General features: G+C 35.6%; 1 protein-coding gene and 2 pseudogenes across 1 annotated transcript in view; 1 reads left to right on the top strand and 2 right to left on the bottom strand.

The window, feature by feature from the left end:
- The first annotated feature begins 526 nt into the window (after positions 1–526).
- LOC107029897 lies at positions 527–6510 on the top strand (annotated as a pseudogene).
- LOC107029872 lies at positions 3795–4795 on the bottom strand (annotated as a pseudogene).
- Positions 6511–17946: 11436 nt separating the features above from the next.
- Positions 17947–21496, bottom strand: part of LOC107031291 (transcription factor SRM1-like) — a 5959-nt gene continuing 2409 nt past the window's right edge. The window contains exons 2-5 of the mRNA XM_015232605.2: positions 20976–21010; positions 19330–19646; positions 18551–18870; positions 17947–18469 (exon numbers count right to left, since the gene is read on the bottom strand). Coding sequence (XP_015088091.1) covers positions 18177–18469; positions 18551–18870; positions 19330–19634 — 918 coding nt within the window. The 5' untranslated portion in view covers positions 19635–19646; positions 20976–21010 and the 3' untranslated portion in view covers positions 17947–18176. The remainder of the gene's footprint in view (positions 18470–18550; positions 18871–19329; positions 19647–20975; positions 21011–21496) is intronic.

Raw genomic sequence — 21496 nt, 5'->3', positions numbered from 1 at the left:
ATCTTGCCTTTTATCCCTTTCCACATGCTTCTTCATATATATTCTGGGAAAGTTCTTTGAGGGTTGTCCTATATTTGATAGCAACAAATATATAATAACTAATACAGAACCAATAGTGAAGTTTGTCAAAAAAAATCAAACAAATTACTCTGTTGCTTGCCACAGTTAGTATATAATTTTTATTTTATTTTATCTTAGGTAAAAACATTTTGTATGTCATTGCAGTCTTCCTAGAATATTAGTTTCAAGACAATTAGTCTACTTCTTTTATTATCAAGTTGACTAATTTGTCATACTTCTTCTTCTCTTATTTATGGGCATAAGAAGATACTGAGTTTTGTTTTCTTGAAACTAACGGATGCCCAAAATAAACTATAAAAAAAATTATCGACAATAAATATGCACATTAACGAAGAGTGTTAGAGTCTTTACCGATATTAGTTAATTGTCATTAGATTCAATGTTGCAATTGACACCCAATTGCAAAACCCTAGAAACTTCATCTTCTTCAAATTTCTCCGTGAAAATGTCTGGTCATGGAAAAGGAGGCAAGGGATTGGGAAAGGGAGGAGCCAAGAGGCACAAGAAGGTTCTAAGAGACAACATCCAGGGTATCACTAAGCCAGCTATTCGCAGGCTTGCTCGTAGGGGTGGTGTGAAGCGTATCTCTGGTCTCATCTATGAGGAGATCGACCCGTGGAGTGTTGAAGATCTTTTTGGAGAATGTGGTTCGTGATTCCGTCACCTACACTGAGCATGCCAGGAGGAAGACTGTCACTACTATGGATGTCTATGGATCAGTTGTTAGGTGCATTAGATATCGCTGTAACTGTTCATAAGCTCTAAATATTGTAATTTCTCATTAAATATTCAATGAACAAAGCTCAATTTCTACAAAAAAAAAAGTTGCAATAGACATTAGAGACATTTATAAAGAATACTAATATATATTTAGTGACAATTAAAATATTAATTATGGTTAGAAGATAATTTTTTTTTTGTAGTGATAACTCTTTCTTTTGGCTTCTTTTAAATAAATTTATGAATTTTAAACTGGTGTGAAAAGGGTGTTAGAGTGGGTAAAAAGTCCCACATCGGTTGAGAAATGGACTGGTGGTCTCCTTATATGGACTTGGATAAACCTCTCATAACAAACTAGTTCTTGAGGTTGAGTTAGGCTCATGTGTCATATCTTTACATGGTCTGACATCTGAGACCATGTAAAGATATGACACCTGAGCCCAACTCATCCCCAAGAGTTAGTTTTTGCCTTTTAGGTTTGAGTTAGGCCCAAATGTCATATCTTTACAACACCCCCTTCACGCCCAAGCCCAACTTGTGCGTGGACTGGGAGCCCAAACGAGAATGAACATGACTCTGATACCATGTAAAGATATGGCACATGAGTCCAACTCACCCCCAAGAGTTAGTTTTTTCCTTTTAGGGTTGAGTTAGGCCTCTAATTAAGTGTCATATCTTTATAGTCACTTCTAATCAACTATTTCCATGAAGATTTTTCTTCAGCTTCTTTCTTATACTTAAAATCACTCTATGACTAATATTTTTTGTGCAACAAAAAAAAACATCACTTAAAGATTTCAGCGAAATATTTTGCATTAAGATAAAATGTTCTTGGCAAGCAATGTAGTGTATATATCAAAAATACTAAAGTAACTAAATGATCATATGTAAGCTTAATAAAATAGTGTACTTTCGTGTAATTTACCTAGTATCATTAGAAACCAAATCTGTCAAATATCAGTCATTCAAAACATGCCACATCAATACTTAATTATGTTTAGATTCCAAAAAGCAAGTAAAGGAATCAAATTATTAACAGAAAAACTAAAAGACCGTTGTTTTTCTCAAACTAAGAATGGTTCCTAATTTTTATATTTTCGCTCAATTTTCTTGAGCTTTGCTAAAGCAATTGTGAAATATTAATAATAGTAACAATAATAATGAACTAAAGATCTCTAAGATCTATAAACGAACAAATCGGTGCATTAAGGCTCTCGTTATCATGTGTAGGATCTGTGAAAAAAAGTCGAGTTAGATTTTGTAACAGCGCGTTAAAACTCTCGATATGTGTGAAATTTGGAAGTGAGTCAAAGACCACGAGGATCTTACTTTTATCTCGTAGATAGAATAAAATTAGAAATTAAAAAAATATATTTTGTTATACAATATGTTAGGTTTTCTGTGTTCTATATCCTATATGGGCATATAGAACAAACCTAACGGTCAATAACCAATTCTTGAATGTAATGATAGTCCACCTCTATATGCTTTTTGTTTTCGTGTTGCACCAGGTCTGTGACTATTTTAATCGCACTAGTGTTATTAACATGTAACAATGTGGGAGATGTGATAACGACACCAGGATCAGATAATAGCCGTTGTACCTAAACAATTTCTGAACTTCCTATCGACGTAGCACAATTAGCCTCCATATATAATTGATTTAGATATACGGGATTGTTTCTAAACTTGCACCAACCAGTAACATAGCTTTGTGAATAGGGACAACCAGCCCAATCTTCATGAGTATATCCTTCAAGGTGTATAGAAGAATCAGAACCGAAAAGAACACCTTAACTCATAAAACCATGAATATACCGAATGACATGAAGTAATGCAGTGTGATGTATACGGTAAGGATTAGCCATAGAACATGTACTGCATATGAGATGTTTGGTCTTTTCTACGTACGCATACAATGTAGGTTAACCCATGGTCACGCCCCAAAAAGGAAAGCACGACACAATACCTGATGCATCTAACTTTGACTGCACGCACCACATAAATCTCCCTACCCATTAATGATATATTATTTCGGAGTCTGAAATGTAAATTAAACATTTTAAAATCATCTTAAAATTAGAATAGTAATACCTCACTAAGAAGGTAGATGAATTGCTTAGCCAACACTATCTTGACCTTAGCTTCTTTTGTTTTCTATTTAAACTCCTGTTCGTAAGCAACCAGATCATTTATATGCAACAAGACAAGAGTATACAGGTACGCCATGGAAAATAAGAGCTCGTCGAATTATCATTCTTTACTTCCCGGGTCAATGAATTGGTAGTGTTGGAATGTATGCGTCCACTATCAGTCAACGGACCAGGTCCTTTTACTCAGCAAGAATAGTAGCTGAAAGTAAAAGTGTCGAAAATAAATAGCACAATGTAAAACAGGCACAAGAATTTTACGTGGAAGCCTCGTTGCTCAAGGGAGTAAAACCACGACCTATCACACGGGATTTTCCAACTCCTTTCACTAAATCTTCTCAAGCAAAAGCGAAACACAGATTACAACCACAGCAGTGAGATTAACACCCTAATCCCACACTAAGTAATACTCCTATTACTTAAACGAACCAAAGCAATAATCCTAATGCCCACTAAACCAACTAACTTTAGTTGATCTTGACTTTAAAAACCCCCAAGGCTAACTCTAGCCACCAACTCCGATCCCCAAGACAAGAGCTTAAACGAGCAGCAACTCTTCTGCACCACACATAAATAAGTAACTCTAGTTGACACTCCTAAGAAACTCTACCGAAGAGAACACCAACACAATGGTGTAAAAGGCTTCACCACTTCATTTTTGAAAACAATTGCAAATGTTTTTTTTTTTTTTTTGAAATATTTCAACCAAAATCCACTTGTATAGCAATACTGTCTAAAGCAGATTAAGAACATCTGTTCAAAACAAGTCTTCAATAAACAAGTGCAGCAAATCAGAACATCAGATCTGTGAACAGATCACACGGATTAAAAGTGCCTTAATCATCAACGGCGAGGGCCTAAACTGCGCCAAAGTAAGATGAGGGGGAAAAGGGAGGTAACTGAGCTGAAGCCTCCCCTGCAGCTGCATAACCGGACATTCCGGTTTGAGCAGTTGGTGCTATCCCAGCATCAGAAGTTGGTTCCATCCCGACATCAAAAATCAAATTGAAATCATTGTCTTCGTCCATTGGTTGACTGAGTAATGCTTCAAGTTCACTCCCGATTCTAGAGATAGAATGACTGGAAGTTCCACTGCCAGCATCAACATTCACAAAAGCATTTTCGCCTCCGACTACTGCTGTCATCTGCTCAGCATTGGTGCTTTCTCGATAACACATGCTCTCAATGCTAGTGTTCGGCACTGCTTGTGATCCCTCGCAAACAGGGTCAATCATGTCCGCGGTAATTGGAACTTGGGAAGTACCTCCTAATTCAGCATCCACGCCAGTTATATCAAGAACACTTGGTTTTGCTCTTCTTCTTCTGTTCCCTTTCTTGTTGGCTTCAACGCGCTTGAAATACTTCTGGGCATGGGAAGCCACTTGCATTGCGGTTCTTGTTATCACGCAGTGCCTAGATATACTTCTCCAGTCACCTTTTCCATATATATCTAAGCCTCGGAGAAATGACCTATAGAAGGAAAGATAGATAAATAAATTATTATCCCGAAAAAAACATTAAAACATAAAAATGACCAACCTGTGTTCCTCTTCTGTCCAAGCAGCACCTCTTCGCCATTGAACATCTGCTTTCATATTTTCGTTGGCATTACTTTGAATTTCTGCATAATTAGGTAATGGAGCGCCTCCAAAATCGATGGCATCGATATCTTCTAAGAGTATATTATAGTGATCCTTGATCTCATCAACTGTTTTTCCAGGAAGTGCTTCTTCCATCTTCCTGAGTAGATTGTTATCGTTAAAGTGTATCCCTAGGATATTCTCAAAGATCTTGTCCTCCTCCTGACTCCAAAAGGAGCTATTCCAGGTCCGATCAGTGCTCATTTTCTTATAGATCTACAAGGAAAGATCGAGCATAAATAAGGGAAGTACTTGAAGAAGATTCAGAAAACGGATGAGTGTCATATATGACAAAAACAACCATAAATATCGGATATCTAAAATAAGATTTTTTGTAACCACTGATGTTTAGCAAACAAAAGCAATCGTAGCAAGAGATGTATTCTTTTAAATCAGTTATGGATACTAAGAGAAGTAATAAGTGTGGTAAAAAACGAACAAACATGAAGATACAAGTGGTATACTACCCACATAAGTATCTAGAGATATGAAGCATATTATCAAAGCATCTACGTTCTTCACCTTTTCTAACAGATGGAAGGTTTTACGATAAGAAGACTACAAAGAAGACAACTATTTGTCTATTAGATAAGAAAAAATTATATCACTGAAATATGTATTTTTGTTCTTGTTAGTGACACAAAAATAAAAGATCTATGGCCCTGTACTACATAACGGGAAATAAATACTGTCAATCCAACATATGTTATCAAAAGAAATCGATCCTCGTTTGTTAAGAGTTTTAGGATAAGAACTTTATTGTAGAGTAATACCTGAACAACTATCACTCCTAAAAAAAGTAGAAATTTAACAAGACGAATGTAAGCAATATCAAATAGGAAAGTGTTATTTTGGGTTCCTTCATATCCTACCACAGAATCCATGAGTAAGTCAATCATTATGATACTGTCAATACAGTCTCTCCGGTATCTATTTGTTACATTTATACAACTTGAAATAGCAAATCGAAAAGGAAAAAGCCATATTTCTTTGTCACACAATCTAACTATTTAAAGCTAGTGATTGTGCAATGACAAATTATATCCAAGACAAAAAATCAAAAACAAAGCTATACAAATATGCTTATGTCTAAAGAGAAGCTCAACAGAGGGAGACAATGGGCAGTGCACAACTAAAATATGGGAATTCTGTCATAGCTGTCCATCGTAGCAGTTCTGTTAAAGGTCGAACTACTCAGTCATTTGGTAAGCCTACTAATCTTGTTTGTAGCCATTGTTGTGGTGAATCAGGACACTTAAAACAACGATGTTATGAGATCATTGGCTATCCGGATTGGCGGGATTTCTCGAAGAAACCTCGCAAAGTCATTCCAAATAGAGCTATAGTCACGACTACTTCATGAACTAATCAGCCAAACAATTATGGTAAAATAGAACCTTGTGTCAATATGAAGCAGCCAGTTATTACCGGTAATAACAGTGTTAATGTTAATGTTACAGCACCTTCTACGAATAGTGCTCAGATTATAGATAGTGGAGCATCTGATCACATGACCAAAGGCCCAAGCGAATTACAATCATTAAAACCATCTTCTCAACACTTTATTTCTACCGTTAATAGTGGTACTTCTCCAGTTATCGGAGAAGGACCAGTCGTCTTAACATATGCTTTAGGACTTGACACTGTTTTGGTTGTACCTACTCTGTCTGTTAGCCAAGTTACCTCCTCGTACAATTGCACTGTAACCTTTTGGCCTCCTTTTGGTAACTTTCAGGACATTCTGACTCGGAAGACTCTTTGTTATGGTGTTAAGAGACACAATCTCTACTTTCTGGAATTGACTAAAGGCGGAGAAAAGAAATTCAGTCGTGCATTCCGCACAAATGGTATTGAGAAAGCACGGGACCATGTATGGTTATGGCATAGAAGGCTCGTATATCTCGTTTGGTTATCTTTAGAAACTCAAACCAGATTTGTTTTTAGGTTTAGATAACACAGTTTTTCATTGTGACATTTGTGAATTTGCGAAAATCATTGTGCTCCATATTTATCAAGTTTGAATAAATATTCTGAACCTTTTGCTACTGTACGATCTGATATTTGGGGCCTCGCAAAAGTTGCAACTATGTCTCAAGCTTGTTAATTTATTACTTTCATAGATGAATGTACTAGGATGACATGTATATTATTACTTCAAAAGAAGAGTGGTGAATAGAGCTTTAGGGAGAGAAGCTTAGTTCTTGGAATTAGAATCTCACGAAGAAAGATCAAATGCATATATCAACGTCTAGTAGGGATGCAGAACTCAACAGAAGATCATATGGAATCTGTCTATAGAATTTTGCGATACTTGAAGAGAGCTCCAGGAAGAGGACTATTGTTCTTGAAGAATGAAAAAATGGTCATCGAAGGCTACAAAGATGCAGATTGGTCAGGAGATCTCTTGACCAGAAAATCAACCTCGGGTTATCTCACTTTTTTCGATGGCAATCTTGTCACGTGGAGAAGTAAGAAGCAAAAGGTTGTTGCGAGGTCTAGTGCAGAAGCAAAATTTTGAGGGATGGGTAATGGCTTGTGTGAGCTTTTATGGATTAAATATGTTCGGAAGGATCTTGGAATTGAATGTACAGGACCTATGAACTTATTCTGTGATAACAAAGCCGCAATTCAAATAACACAGAACCTGTTCAACATGATCGAACTAAACATGTTGAAATTGTTCGATACATCATTAAGGACAAGTTAGATCAAAAGATTATACATTTTCCCATTTTTCAAGTCTTAAAGTCAGCTGGCACATGTACTCACCAAGGATATACAAGGGAAGGTCTTCCACGAGATTATTGGCAAGTTGGGCATGATAGACATATATGCACCCAGCTCAAAGAAAAGCCTATCAAAGCAAATTAAAAAAAAAAAACGAACCTACCAAGTGTAATCCCACAAGTGAGGTGTGGGGAGGATAGGTAAAGAACTATGTACGATAAACCCTTAGCTCAAGGAAAACATATCGAAGAAGATCTAAAATGAAAAGATTTACATAACTAAAAAGGGGAAGCCAAAAAGATCTTACTTTTTCTATAAAAATTATTGCCGATAGACCCTAGACTTCAAATAAGCATGTCAAAGCAGATCAAGAAAAGGGAAGATTTACAGAACTGATAACAAATCAAAAAACAAATCCAACAAAGATCTTTCTTTTTTCATAAATTTCATATCTCTATAAATCAATTTCATAAACAAAACGCATGTTAAAGAAGATTACCGTTAAATGTCGGCACAACTGAGGGCAGAACCTGATGATCACAAAGCTAAGCACAGTCAAAGAAAGCTTTTGGTTTTGGATGAATCAACCTACATTGATAATCTTTATCATCTATGTATACAATTATTCAAACACATACGTATATAATCAAGAAAGAAATAGAAAATTTTGGGCAAAACGATTGATTTCACACCTGCGATTTGTTCTTCCTGCGATTCTAAAGCGTATTGTACTTGTTACTTCAAAAAAAAAAATCTTTTAGGGCATTTCATCTACATTTAAGGAGATAAGCATATTAAAATTACTGTAATCTGAAAATTTTTAACAGTTAGTATAATACAAACAAAAAGTTCAAAATGTGCTGAGTTGTGCTACCTAAAAAAAACAAAAAATTGTTTTGAGACTTTAAGAGACATGTTGCGGTAATGGATAAAGTTCGGAGTGATCGAAGTGATGAAAAGCAAAAGCTTCCAAACCTTCCCTTCTTTATTTATTTTTTTTCGTATATGTAGAGGTCGATTGTTTTCATATTTGATAGCCAAGTCGGGTAAGATACTCTCTAATAAAGACGAACACGAGAGATAAGTTTAATATATAGTGTTGCATTCATTCATTTCCTTCGTGGACATGGAGGTGGGGAATGATCCCAACCATTGCAAGGGAGATTTTCACGAGCACAAATTATAAAACTTGATTAATATTAGAGCTTTTTAGGTCGCATTGAAGAATATATGTTTTGTTGAGTTTGAGATAAACTTGATTGAAATTCATTCATTTTAATCAGATGTTTCAAGTTTTTGGAATAGAAAACATCCCGATAAACAGACTTTACACCATCCACTCACTCTTTTGAATAGCTTAAAAATATGATTGCTTGTTAATTCTTTCGATGAAATTATCAAGAACTAGCTGAAAAATAAAGGATTTTGCGACGATTACTTTAATTTGCACCAATAAAATAACTGTTGCTATACTATATTTAACGGCAATAATAATTATAACTAGTACGATCTATATAAATGTCGCTAAAAGAAAAATTTATCGTCACTGAATGTTTCTTTTGGAGTAGAGCTAGCGGACTTCAAATAGATCTGCGCAACTTGAAGATCACTAGATTGGGCCTTTGGATTTTAAAGCAACCATGTAGACGTAATATCCCCAATTTCAAACAAGTTATTTCCTAAAACGCGAGTAAAAGTGACTTTATGGCGTAAAAATCACTTATACTAATGGAGTACATAACTTGAGCTTGTAAGAACACAATGTAAAAGAAAAAATTGATATCATCAAGATTCCAAATACCATCAGAACTTCCTTTCGTGCACACAACCAAAAGAGTAGCAAAATTCATCTACATTAGATATTTTTCTGAATGAGAAAAAATTGCAAATCGTAACATCACATTAAGATTGAGCAGCATCCATTAGAAGAACAATATGTAACGTCAGCTTCTATCTCATCAATCACTTGGTATGCTCTTTATGATATCCGAATCACCTGAATTGGAGTAAGAGAACGGAAAAGGGGTAAAAATGCCCTTAAACTATGCGAGATTGAATAAAATATCTTTTGTTGTTGTTCGCATAGTTTAAGAGCATTTTTTACCCCGTCTCCGTAAAAAAGAAAGTACTTCAGACATATATCCACATAGAATAAACACTAATAGTCCTACCACATTCAGTCCCCCGATCAACTAGAGGGAGATATATAGTACTAGAACGAAAAATTCACAAGAAAGATTATACCAATCTAAAGAACGTAACGTGATCATTAATATAGAAAATATAAGACATTTAGGGTGGCTATTTTTCTCTATTTGTAATCCGATACAAGAATCAACTGGTTCCATCAAACTAGCTATATATATGTTGTGTATTGTCAATATTTCCACATAAAGTGGCAAGATGATATCTTGAGCAGTTACATATCCAGGATCTTCAACACAAATAGACACATCTGAAGTTCATAATAAGTTACTACTCAATAGTATTTCTTTTAAATTCATTAAAATTTCATGTACCGATTCTTCAATGCCCGTTATGGTAGAATATTCATGTGAGACTTTCTCAGATTTTTTATAGGAGGATTTGCAAAGAACAATTTTTTCATTCAATTGATCTCATGTATCAATGTTTATTTTTGCTGCATTTCATCTCAATAGACAGTACATCGCTATTAGATACTACACGCTTGTAGCGATTCACATGCATATGCTTACCTATAGTTATGAAGTTACAAACATAGACATTTACGCGTATTCACATCCACAGTTCTACGAATTGAGATAATAAATTCAGCAACTCTATTACATTCCAAATGAAGAAGCGCGCCATATAAAGAGTTATCCAAAAGCTGCGGAAAATTTTGCTTGTATGTGTATGTTGTCAAAAGAATAGTGGTGCGTATATTGCATTCAAAGATTTTTATAGAAGAGACAAGGATGAATAGAGCTTTAGGGGGAGAAACTTAGTTCTTGGAATTAGAAGCTCACGAAGAAAGATCAAATGCATATATCAACGTCTAGTAGGGAATTTAATCATGCAGAACTCAACAGAAGATCATATGGAATCTGTCTATAGAATTTTGCGATACTTGAAGGGAGCTCCAGGAAGAGGACTATTGTTCTTGAAGAATGAAAAAATGGTCATCAAAGGCTACACAGATGCAGATTAGTCAGGAGATCTCTTGACCAGGAAATCAACCTCGGGTTATCTCACTTTTTTCGAAGGCAATCTTGTCACGTGGAGAAGTAAGAAGCAAAAGGTTGTTGCGAGGTCTAGTGCAGAAGCAAAATTTTGAGGGATGGGTAATGGCTTGTGTGAGCTTTTATGGATTAAATATGTTCGGAAGGATCTTGGAATTGAATGTACAGGACCTATGAACTTATTCTGTGATAACAAAGCCGCAATTCAAATAACACAGAACCTGTTCAACATGATCGAACTAAACATGTTGAAATTGTTCGATACATCATTAAGGACAAGTTAGATCAAAAGATTATACATTTTCCCATTTTTCAAGTCTTAAAGTCAGCTGGCACATGTACTCACCAAGGATATATAAGGGAAGGTCTTCCACGAGATTATTGGCAAGTTGGGCATGATAGACATATATGCACCCGGCTCAAAGAAAAGCCAATCAAAGCAGATTAAAAAAAAAACGAATCTACCAAGTGTAATCCCACAAGTGAGTTGTGGGAGGATAGGTAAAGAACTATGTACGATAGACCCTTAGCTCAAGGAAAACATATCGAAGAAGATCTAAAATGGAAAGATTTACATAACCAAAAAGGGGAAGCAAAAAAGATCTTACTTTTTCTATAAAAATTATTTCCGATAGACGCTAGACTTCAAATAAGCATGTCAAAGCAGATCAAGAAAAGGGAAGATTTACAGAACTGATAACAAATCAAAAAACAAATCCAACAAAGATCTTTCTTTTTTCATAAATTTCATATCTCTATAAATCAATTTCATAAACAAAATGCATGTTAAAGAAGATTACCGTTAAATGTCGGCACAACTGAGGGCAGAACCTGATGATCACAAAGCTAAGCACAGTCAAAGAAAGCTTTTGGTTTTGGATGAATCAACCTACATTGATAATCTTTATCATCTATGAATACAATTATTCAAACACATACGTATATAATCAAGAAAAAAAATAGAAAATTTTGGGCAAAACGATTGATTTCACACCTGCGATTTGTTCTTCCTGCGATTCTAATGCGTATTGTACTTGTTACTTAAAAAAAAAATCTTTTAGGGCATTTCATCTACATTTAAGGAGATAAGCATATTAAAATTACTGTAATCTGAAATTTTTTAACAGTTAGTATAATACAAACAAAAAGTTCAAAATGTGCGGAGTTGTGCTACCTAAAAAAAAACAAAAAATTGTTTTGAGACTTTAAGAGACATGTTGAGGTAAGGGATAAAGTTCGGAGTGATCGAGGTGATGAAAAGCAAAAGCTTCCAAACCTTCCCTTCTTTATTTATTTTTTTTCGTATATGTAGAGGCCGATTGTTTTCATATTTGATAGCCAAGTCGGGTAAGATACTCTCTAATAAAGACGAACACGAGAGATAAGTTTTAATATATAGTGTTGCATTCATTCATTTCCTTTGCGGACAGGAGATGAGGAATGATCTCAACCATTGCGAGGGAGATTTTCACTAGCACAAATTATAAAACTTGATTAATATTAGAGCTTTTTAGGTCGCATTGAAGAATATATGTTTTGTTGAGTTTGAAATAAACTTGATTGAAATTCATTTATTTTAATCAGATGTTTCAAGTTTTTAGAATAGAAAACATCCCGATAAACAGACTTTACACCACCCACTCACTCTTTTGAATAGCTTAAAAATATGATTGCTTGTTAATTCTTTCGATGAAATTATCAAGAACTACGCTGAAAAATAAAGGATTTTGCGACGATTACTTTAATTTGCACCAATAAAATAACTGTCGCTAAACTATATTTAACGACAATAATAAATATAACTAGTACGATCTATAAATGTCGCTAAAAGAAAAATTTATTGTCACTGAATGTTTCTAATGGAGTACATAACTTGAGCTTGTAAGAACACAATGTAAAAGAAAAAATTGATATCATCAAGATTCCAAATACCATTAAAACTTCCTTTCGCGCACACAACCAAAAGAGTAGCAAAATTCATCTACATTAGATATTTTTCTGAAGAATATTCAATAGACAGTACATCGCTATTAGATACCACACGCTTGTAACGATTCACATGCATATGCTTACCTATAGTTATGAAGTTACAAACATAGACATTTATGCGTATTCACATCCACAGTTCTAGAAATTGAGATAATAAATTCAGCAACTCTATTACATTCCAAATGAAGAAGCGCGCCATATAAAGAGTTATCCAAAAGCTGCGGAAAATTTTGCTTGTATGTATATGTTGTCAATACATACACAATGATGCCTATCAATATTAAAAAGATAGGCAAACAATCCAGTGCAGATAGCCTAGCAAACTGGACAATATAGATAAGTAACTATATCAAGAACAAAATGAAGTAGCGGCTATAACAGAGGTATTGATCAAAAAATCTGCAAGAAATATCAATCAAAACCAAATGTGTCGAATATCAGTATTCAAAACATGCAACATCAGTACTTAATTATGTTTCGCTTCCACAAAAATAAGAAAAGGCATCAAATTATTAACCAGAAATACTAAAAGACCATTGTTTTTCTCAAACTGAGAATGGTTCCTAATTTTCAAGTTCCGCTCAATTTTCTTGAGCTTTACCAAAACAATTGTGAAATAATAATAATAACAACAACAATGTGTCAAAACAAAGCATGTTAATGAAGATCACCGTAAAATGTCAGACACAACTGGGGTCTACGAGAGATAAGTATGCTCTACCTTTTTTTATGAATACAACGTATAGATAGACAATATACCATACATCATCAGTTAGGTAATTTATTTTTTTGGTCGAACAAACACATTTTATTCAAAAACAACCAGAGTATCATTACAACATCTCATACAACTAGTCTCAGACTGATCAAAATCCTATACAATTCATCTTGTGTAGTTTGATATGTTCCCTCTATTGAAGTCCTATCGTTTGCACACAAGTTTGTAAAAATAAAAGTTCCATATTTTCAGGATGATCACCACATAACGAGCATAAAGTATCCTGGCACATCTGGATGCATAATCTTTTAACTAAAATTGGATTGGAACATCATACGCCAGCAAAACTTTGGTGTGATAATCAAGTTGTTCTTCATATTGCTTCGAATTTAGTGTATCATGAAAGAACTAAACATATTGAGGTTGACTGTCATTTCATTCGTGAGAAGATTCGGAAAAATTTGATTTTCACCGGCTATCTGAAGACCGGAGAGCAACTAGCTGATTTGTTCACAAAAGCACTAAATGGAGCTCGAGTTAGTTATCTATGTAACGAGCTGAGCATGATCAATATCTATGCTCCAGCTTGAAGAATGGTGTTATAGAATTTTGTAGGACATTGTAAAGATATTTTCTTACCTTTGATAGAACCTCGAGTGATTGTATATATACATGTACTTCTTAACATAGTGAAATACAAGTTCTTCTGTTCCCGTATTTTAAATAACACAAAAAGGAATATCTCCTAGATGTATGCTAAAGATTGATATGCAAAAGGCATACGATTCAGTAGAATTGTCCAGTTAGGCTTTGCGACGATTTGTTTCTCTTTTGTAGAGGTACAAGATTTCTATCATGAAATTGTATGATTGCTTCATGGAGTTTTGAGCAGCATCTGGCATCGTTGCATATAAAGCTAAAAAGTTGTGCTTACATCGGGGGAACGGACCAAGTTATACAACAATCTGTATTGACCAAGCTGCAGTTCACAAAGGGCACTTTACGTTTCAAATATCTTGGTGTCCCTCTAAGCATCAAAATAATATCAATTCATCTTAACTCTATCCTTGAACTGTAGCTGTTGATTAGCTTTCTCCGGTATATTTTGTTGTTAGTGATATGTTGGGACTAAGTCTAATAACAAGAGTTGTCTCACTGCTGGTCCCTTGTATGCTCTTAATGATATTCGAATCACCTGAGTTCGATAAAAAGAATGAAAAAGGGTAAAAAATGCAGTTAAACTATGCAAAACAAATGTTCTCTGCTGTTGTTCAGTTTTGCATAGTTTAACTGCATTTTTTACCCTTTTCCGTAAAAAGGAAGTACTTCAAACATCAAAAAAAAAAAATCCTCACTCATTCTACTATTATGATTTATCGATCATACCACTATTGTCGTGATCTACCACTAACTCCACTCATTATCCTACCTCATTATACCTTTTAACTTAAGTAACATTCCGACTATTCATTTACCTAATTTACTACCTATTATATTCCTGTGCATTGTAAGGAAGAATTCCTCGCCGATAAATAGTGATGGTCTTCCTTTGTTATGGGAGTAGATATGTAGATATGAAAAAGTGGAAGAAAAATGAGAAGTGTAAAAAATATTGTAGTGTGTTGTAGGAAAGAGAGAGTTGAGTAAAAAAAAAAAAACTATTCTAAGTATTCAACTATATTCACTAGTATATAAAAGAGAGTTATTTTGTATGTTGAAGGAAGGTGTTCTTATGTAAAGCTTTGGACTTTTCAACTAATCCAGAGTTGTTTGAGTACGTGTACAACGTTACTGGGCTGTCGTATCCTGGAGGGAACAAGCCAAGAATAATACTGCTGAAAATAAAATGACAAAATGAACAAACACATCTTTAGGCTTTGAGACGCGGATATCTCGCTCTCTTTAAGAGATTCAAGCCCATTGTTGCAACCATGGTGGTGGCTGGCCTGGTGGAATGGATTCAAAGAAACAAATGCATCGACGGTGACAATGGAGGAAGTTTTCCCCTATATCTACTACTATAACAACGCAGTATAGTCGTAGTATTGCTCCTGTAGTTTCTTGTTCTTCGATTTTTGTTACTATTTGTTAATACCTTGTACCTCGATTATCATAGTATTTTGATGTAGTTTATGTCATGTGTTACTATCTGCTGTTATTGTTATTATCTGTTTTTCTTGTACTTTCGTTACATTTTTTTATGGATTGCTTTGGACTATTTTTTCCTTAAGCCAAGGGTCTGAAACAACCTCTCGACCTCTGAGGTAGGGGTAAGATCTGCATACACCAGAAATTCATCTCTTCATCATTACGAGATATTCTTTTGAAACATAAATCTCAACAAATTCCCTAAAGCATTCAATAAATCTTCTGCATTAGTTCATGGCAGCTTTGGTTTTAGATATTATATTGCTGTTTGATTCTCATTCGATATCTTTTCACTTCGATGTTGTTAACAAAGTGATCTCTGTCCTATATCCTTACAGATTCCCAATGCCTTGGAAAAATGGTCGAGATGGATGACAGCACCAGAAAACTAGACTGCAGAGAATGTAGACAGAGATAGAAGGGAAAAGAAGTGAACATTTAAGAACTATCTTTGCCAAATGATTATTTAGCTATCAGATGATGAAATGCTTTTATTAGCAACTTCAACGCGGAATTTTCTTGTGATGCTATTGTTTTTTTGTTAGGTGATGGAGGTAAAAGCTTGCAGTCAGAAAGAGAAAAGAACTTTTAGTGATCGTCACTCGAAACAAAGCCTCTTCAGCATTGCACTTGGATGTTGAAAAAGTGGACTTTACAATGCTTGCGGTTGCTTTGCTATTGAGTTTTTATCCGAGCAGACTTAACCTGTAATCAACAAGTGAAATGGTTACAGTTTAATGGATGCTTTGATGTATACGAAGAATTCGAGTTAGTCTACTTCTCATGGAAGCAATCCTATCCATAGCCAATTAAAAGAAGTAGAAGCCTATGTTATGCGGAATTTGAGATAATACGAGAAAATATAAACGCGAAAAACAAGACAACAGATTTACGTGGTTCACCAATAAATTGGCTACGTCCACGGGGAAGAGGGAGAGCAGTTTTATTATGGAGAGGCAAGAACAGAATTACAGAATAGGGTTTGCCATAGCGTCTATATATAGTGCTAAGCTACGCCCTAACAGGCTTGGGCCCAACATACAGAATTAACAGATAATTAAGGGCCCAATACAATAACATTGTATACCGTCGGGCCGGGGGCGTCTCCGCCCCCCCGGACCCCCAGGCCAGGGGGCGCGTCGCCCCCCTGGACCCCCCGACTCGCTGACCGGGCAGCGAGACCCCCGTCCTTTCTGTTTGTAACGGGTCCGATTCAAGGCATTCAACAGCCTACAAATTTGATCGAAAAATCCTCTGGAACTCAAAAGTTGGAAGCTAGCACAAAGGATATATACACACGATGATCAAACTTGTAGAATTGTGGATTTGAAAGTTTGTGATCAGATATATTGTTTTCAATCCTTGAAGCAGTTGACTCCAGTTTGAGGTAGGCGTTATGATATACACACGACGTTCAATATACTCTTCTTCTCACTTTATTCCTCTTCCTCGCGTAACAGATTCAACATCTCGGAGCTCACTTGCTCCTTCATGTGATGAATATTTGAGATCTTCTACTTATCGGAGCCACGTTGAAGGCATCATCTCAGCACCCCCTTTCTTTTCTAGTGTAACGAGGCTCTAAATAGATGTCTGTGGACCTGGTTCTGCTGCATTTAGAGATAAAGAGAAGATGTAATACTTCACTCTCAGCCATTTTAAGTACAAAAACTAGAAAAAAGTGTTGATTTGTTTTTGTCGCAGATCGACAAAGGAAAAACTGAATATCAGTTTTCACTCCTACTAATGGCTCAACATTTTGCACCTTGACATGCTTTTGATTACCTTTTGAAGAAAGATCAAATACTAAAACAAGAAAATAGAATGAGCCAACTTCGAAAGGAGCAAAAACTGACTAGTATGGAGAAATACAATATTTTTCTAGCCGGGATCAGTGATGAGCTAAAGAAGGAGATACAGGACATGAACAAGAATTAATCTACAACCTCGAGTACTTGAGGGGATTAAGGGTTTTGTGGACTCGGATAGTTATTCGTTTACTTTTCATCTTTTATTATTTCTGGTTTGCTAATCTGAATACAGGAGATAACAACTATGACAGATTTCAGAGAACTAAGACATTTTCTGGGTAAAATGGGTGCATGTAGTGTACATAAAGCAACAGGGGAATATCTGGGATCGCTGATATTAAGTTTAGAGACAAGTGAAATGGTTACATGTTTTATTGAACACTTGATTTATATGATGAATTCGAATCAGTCTACTTCTCAAAAATTTTGGCTTATTGAGTTTGAAACATATTACTAGTGTTTATCTAGTAATTTTTAACACATACTGTGTTTTGAGTGAAAACTACTGAGTTATTATACTATGTTGCAGGGTCGTTTTTTTTTTTCAAAAAAATTGGTACACCCTTTGTCCCAATTTAAAGAAAGACTTGTTTGAATCTCGAAATCTGAAAGATACTGATAGCACCCTCACCCCGCAGGTGGTGGCTAGTAAATTACTCTTTGTTCCCATTTATCCACCAATTTGGTATACAACTCCTCAAAGCACTAGATATGTTTTATGATCAGGTAGCCATAAGAATACAGAAATAAACAAAGAGCTTGCAAGAACTCGAATTGCTGAAGTTTTTTAATTGAAAAATTCAACCAAAATCAACCTTTGAAGATAGACATAATCCTGCTCTGTACAGCAGATTAAGAGTAAATAAAGAAGAGCAATATCGTCTAGTATAATGGAACAAGTCTTCAAAAAAACAGGTGCAGTATCAAGGTCAATAGTCATCTGGTTGTGACCAACTAATATCAACATAAACAGCTTCCCCGCCACCAAATCAGAACATTTGATCTATGAACAGGTCATCGGTATCAAAAATGCCTTCATCATCAACAGTGGTGTTAGATGAGGGGGTGAAGGGAGGTAAATAAGGAGGAGCCGCCTCTACAGCTGCATAACGGGAAGCTGGTGTTTTCTCATCATCAAAAATGGAACTAATAGTGTTGTCTACATCCATGGGCTCAGCGAGTAATGCTTCTAGTTCACTCCCAATTCTAGTGATGGGATGACTGTAAGTTCCACAGCTAGCAGCAGTAGCGTCCTCCAGCTCCGTCATTAGGTCATCAATGTCTGAAAAGAACTCAACATTTACATCAGGAATCAGACTATTTATTCCATTGATAAATGCAGTGTTATGGACTGAGGACTCACCTTCAGCAACTGTTGTCATCTGCTGCTCAGCATTGGTACTTTCTTGAGGCGACATGTTTGGCACTACTTGTGATCCTTCACAAGCTGGCCCAATCATATCCACTGTTTTTGGAACTTGGGAAGTTCCAGCACCTTCAGCATCTGCACTAGTAATATCAAGAATGCTTGCTCTTCTCTCCCCTTTGTTGGCGGCTTCGAGGCGCTTGAAAAATTTCTGTGCATGGCTAGCCACCTGTATTCCTGTTCTTGTAATCACACAGTGCCTAGATATACTTCTCCAGTCACCTCTTCCATATATTTCTAGGCCCCGGAGAAATGACCTATTGCAGGAAAGATAGAGAAATAAGTTATTATCAGGCACCAAAGTTCTACTTTCTCTTAATCAGCTAACCACACACTACATATTATAAAGCCCAGAGGCAAATAGGTATGATTCCATAGACATGTTTATTCAGTATGCACTGTGTAAAATCACAGACAACACCCCCACCCCCACCCCCACCCCAAGAATAAAATCACCATTCATTTTGTTCCTTTCACAAAAAGAGGAAGGGACCTAAATTCATGGGATAACAAATGTCCTTTGGATATGTGACTCCCAACACTTGCTAAATTTTCCATTGCCCACTCTTTTTCGCCTCATTGGTATATGCACTCACTTCAACTATATGTGCTGTGTTTTCAATGCTAATCGTTTCAACTATACTTAGCTTCTCTAACAGATAGGATATAAAACAGAAAGTGAGAAAACAAGAAGAAGAATACTACAGGAAACCTACCTGTGTTCCTCTTCTGTCCAAGGAGTCCCTCTTCGCCATTTGGCGTCTGCTTTCAAATTTTGGTTGGCATTGCTTTGCATTTCCGGATAATTATGTAATGGAACACATCCAGAATCGATGGCATTGATATCTTCTAAGAGTATATTATAGTGATCCTTGATGTCCTGAAGTGATTTTTGAGGAAGTGCTTCTTCCATCATCCTCAATAGATTGTTATTGTTAAAGTAGATCGCTAGGGTATTCTCAAAGATTTTATCCTCCTCCCTAGTCCAGAAGGAGCTATTGCATGTCTTATTAGTGCTCATTTTCTTTTAGATCTACAAGGGAAGGCTCAAGCATGAAAAAGGGAAGTTCGGATTCAGAAAACCGATGAGTGTCAATATATGACAAACAACCATAATTACCAAGCATCTATAATAAGCTTTTTTTGTAACCTCTGACAATTAGTAAACATAAACAATCGCAGCAAGACATGTATTCTTTTAAATCAGCTATGAATACTAAGAGAAGTAATAGGTGACCGGAAAAACGAGCAAACATGAAGATACAAGTAGTATACTACCCAAAGAAGTCCCTTACGAAGTATTTTATGAGAGCATCTACATTCTTTACCTTTTCTATCGGATGGAAGATTTTATAATAAGAAAGATGAATACAAAGAAGAAAACTATTTTTCTCAAGATAAGAAAAAATTAAACCACTGAAGTACAAATTTTTGTTCTTATTAGTGACGCAAAAAATGGCCTTATACCACATAACGGGAAAGAAATTCTGTCAATCCAACATATATTATCAAAAGAAAAGGAAAATCACACATTGTCTTGTGACACAATCTAACCACTTAAAACTAGGGAACATGCAAAGACAAATTCTATTATATCCAGCACAAGAAATCAAAAGGAAAGCTAAAAAATTCTTATTTTTCCTTTTTGAGGAACACGCAAATCTCTACACATAAACTTTCAACAACTAAAAGTATGTTAAAAAAGAGACCCCAGATAATGCTGACACAATTTTTCTCTCATGAGATAGAAACAAGATGAATCTCATGAGATACGAGTAGGTGAGTATCACTCTTCAAAATCTACCCCAAAACCAATATATAATCAACCATCTGTGATTGTATGCACATTTTCTTTTGTCGTTATTACCTTTATACATCATGAAATAGAAAATTATTGTTCATTTTGAATGGAATATTTACGGAACCAACAACAACAAAATACCGACGTAATCCCACAAGTCAGGTTTGGAATATTTACCTTTGTACGTAGACCTTACCCCTACCTTGAGAGGCAGAGAGGCTATTTCCGCTACACACTCGGCTCAAGGAAAACATATCAAAGCAGATTGAATTAGGGAAGATTTACGAAACCAACAAAATACCACAGTGAAATCCCACAACAAAGATCTAGGGAGGATAGAGCGTATATAGACCTTACCTCTACCTTAAGGGGTTGAGAGGCCGTTTTTTATTGACATTCAACTCGAGGAAAAGCATATCAAAGCCATTCAAAAAAGGAAAGATTTACAAAAGCATGACAAAAAATCGAATATGGAAAGCCATGAAAGATCTTACTTCAAAGAAATAATTATATCTCTAAAAGTTAACTTTCATAAACACAAAGCATGTTAAAGAATAGTACCGAATAACGTCAGCCGTCAGCGCAACTGGCAGAACCTAATGATCACAAAGCACAATCAAAGCAAACTTCTGAGTGATCGATCTATAGTGATTAGTTGTATAAACTATGAAAATATGCATTCAATCATAAGGAAATCTCACACACACATATATATACTCCCTATGTTTCAAAAAGAATGACCTAGTTTTCTTTTTAGTCTGTTTCAAAAAAAATGACCCCTTTCCTTTTTTGGCAATACTTGAACTTCAACTTTCCACGTGGCATGTTTAAGGCCACAAGATTAAAGGGCATTTTGGTACATTTGACATAACTTTAAATTAAAACCACAAGATTAAAAGCTCTTCTTTCTTTTCTTATACTCCGTTTCAAGTCAAACTAGGACATTCTTTTTTAAACGGAGGGAGTATTTTCTAGTGTTTGGTAAGTAAGCAAGAAAATATCATCTCAAGAGCATCTATATATCATCTGGCAAAATACTATGGAGGCAGGATGCAACGGGAAGTGGGTGTTCGGGGTTGGGG

Source organism: Solanum pennellii, chromosome 9, assembly GCF_001406875.1.
Source record: "Solanum pennellii chromosome 9, SPENNV200".
Lineage (NCBI taxonomy): Eukaryota > Viridiplantae > Streptophyta > Magnoliopsida > Solanales > Solanaceae > Solanum > Solanum pennellii.
The sequence above is the reverse complement of the archived record's forward strand: the minus strand, read 5'-3'. Positions and strand labels throughout refer to the sequence as shown.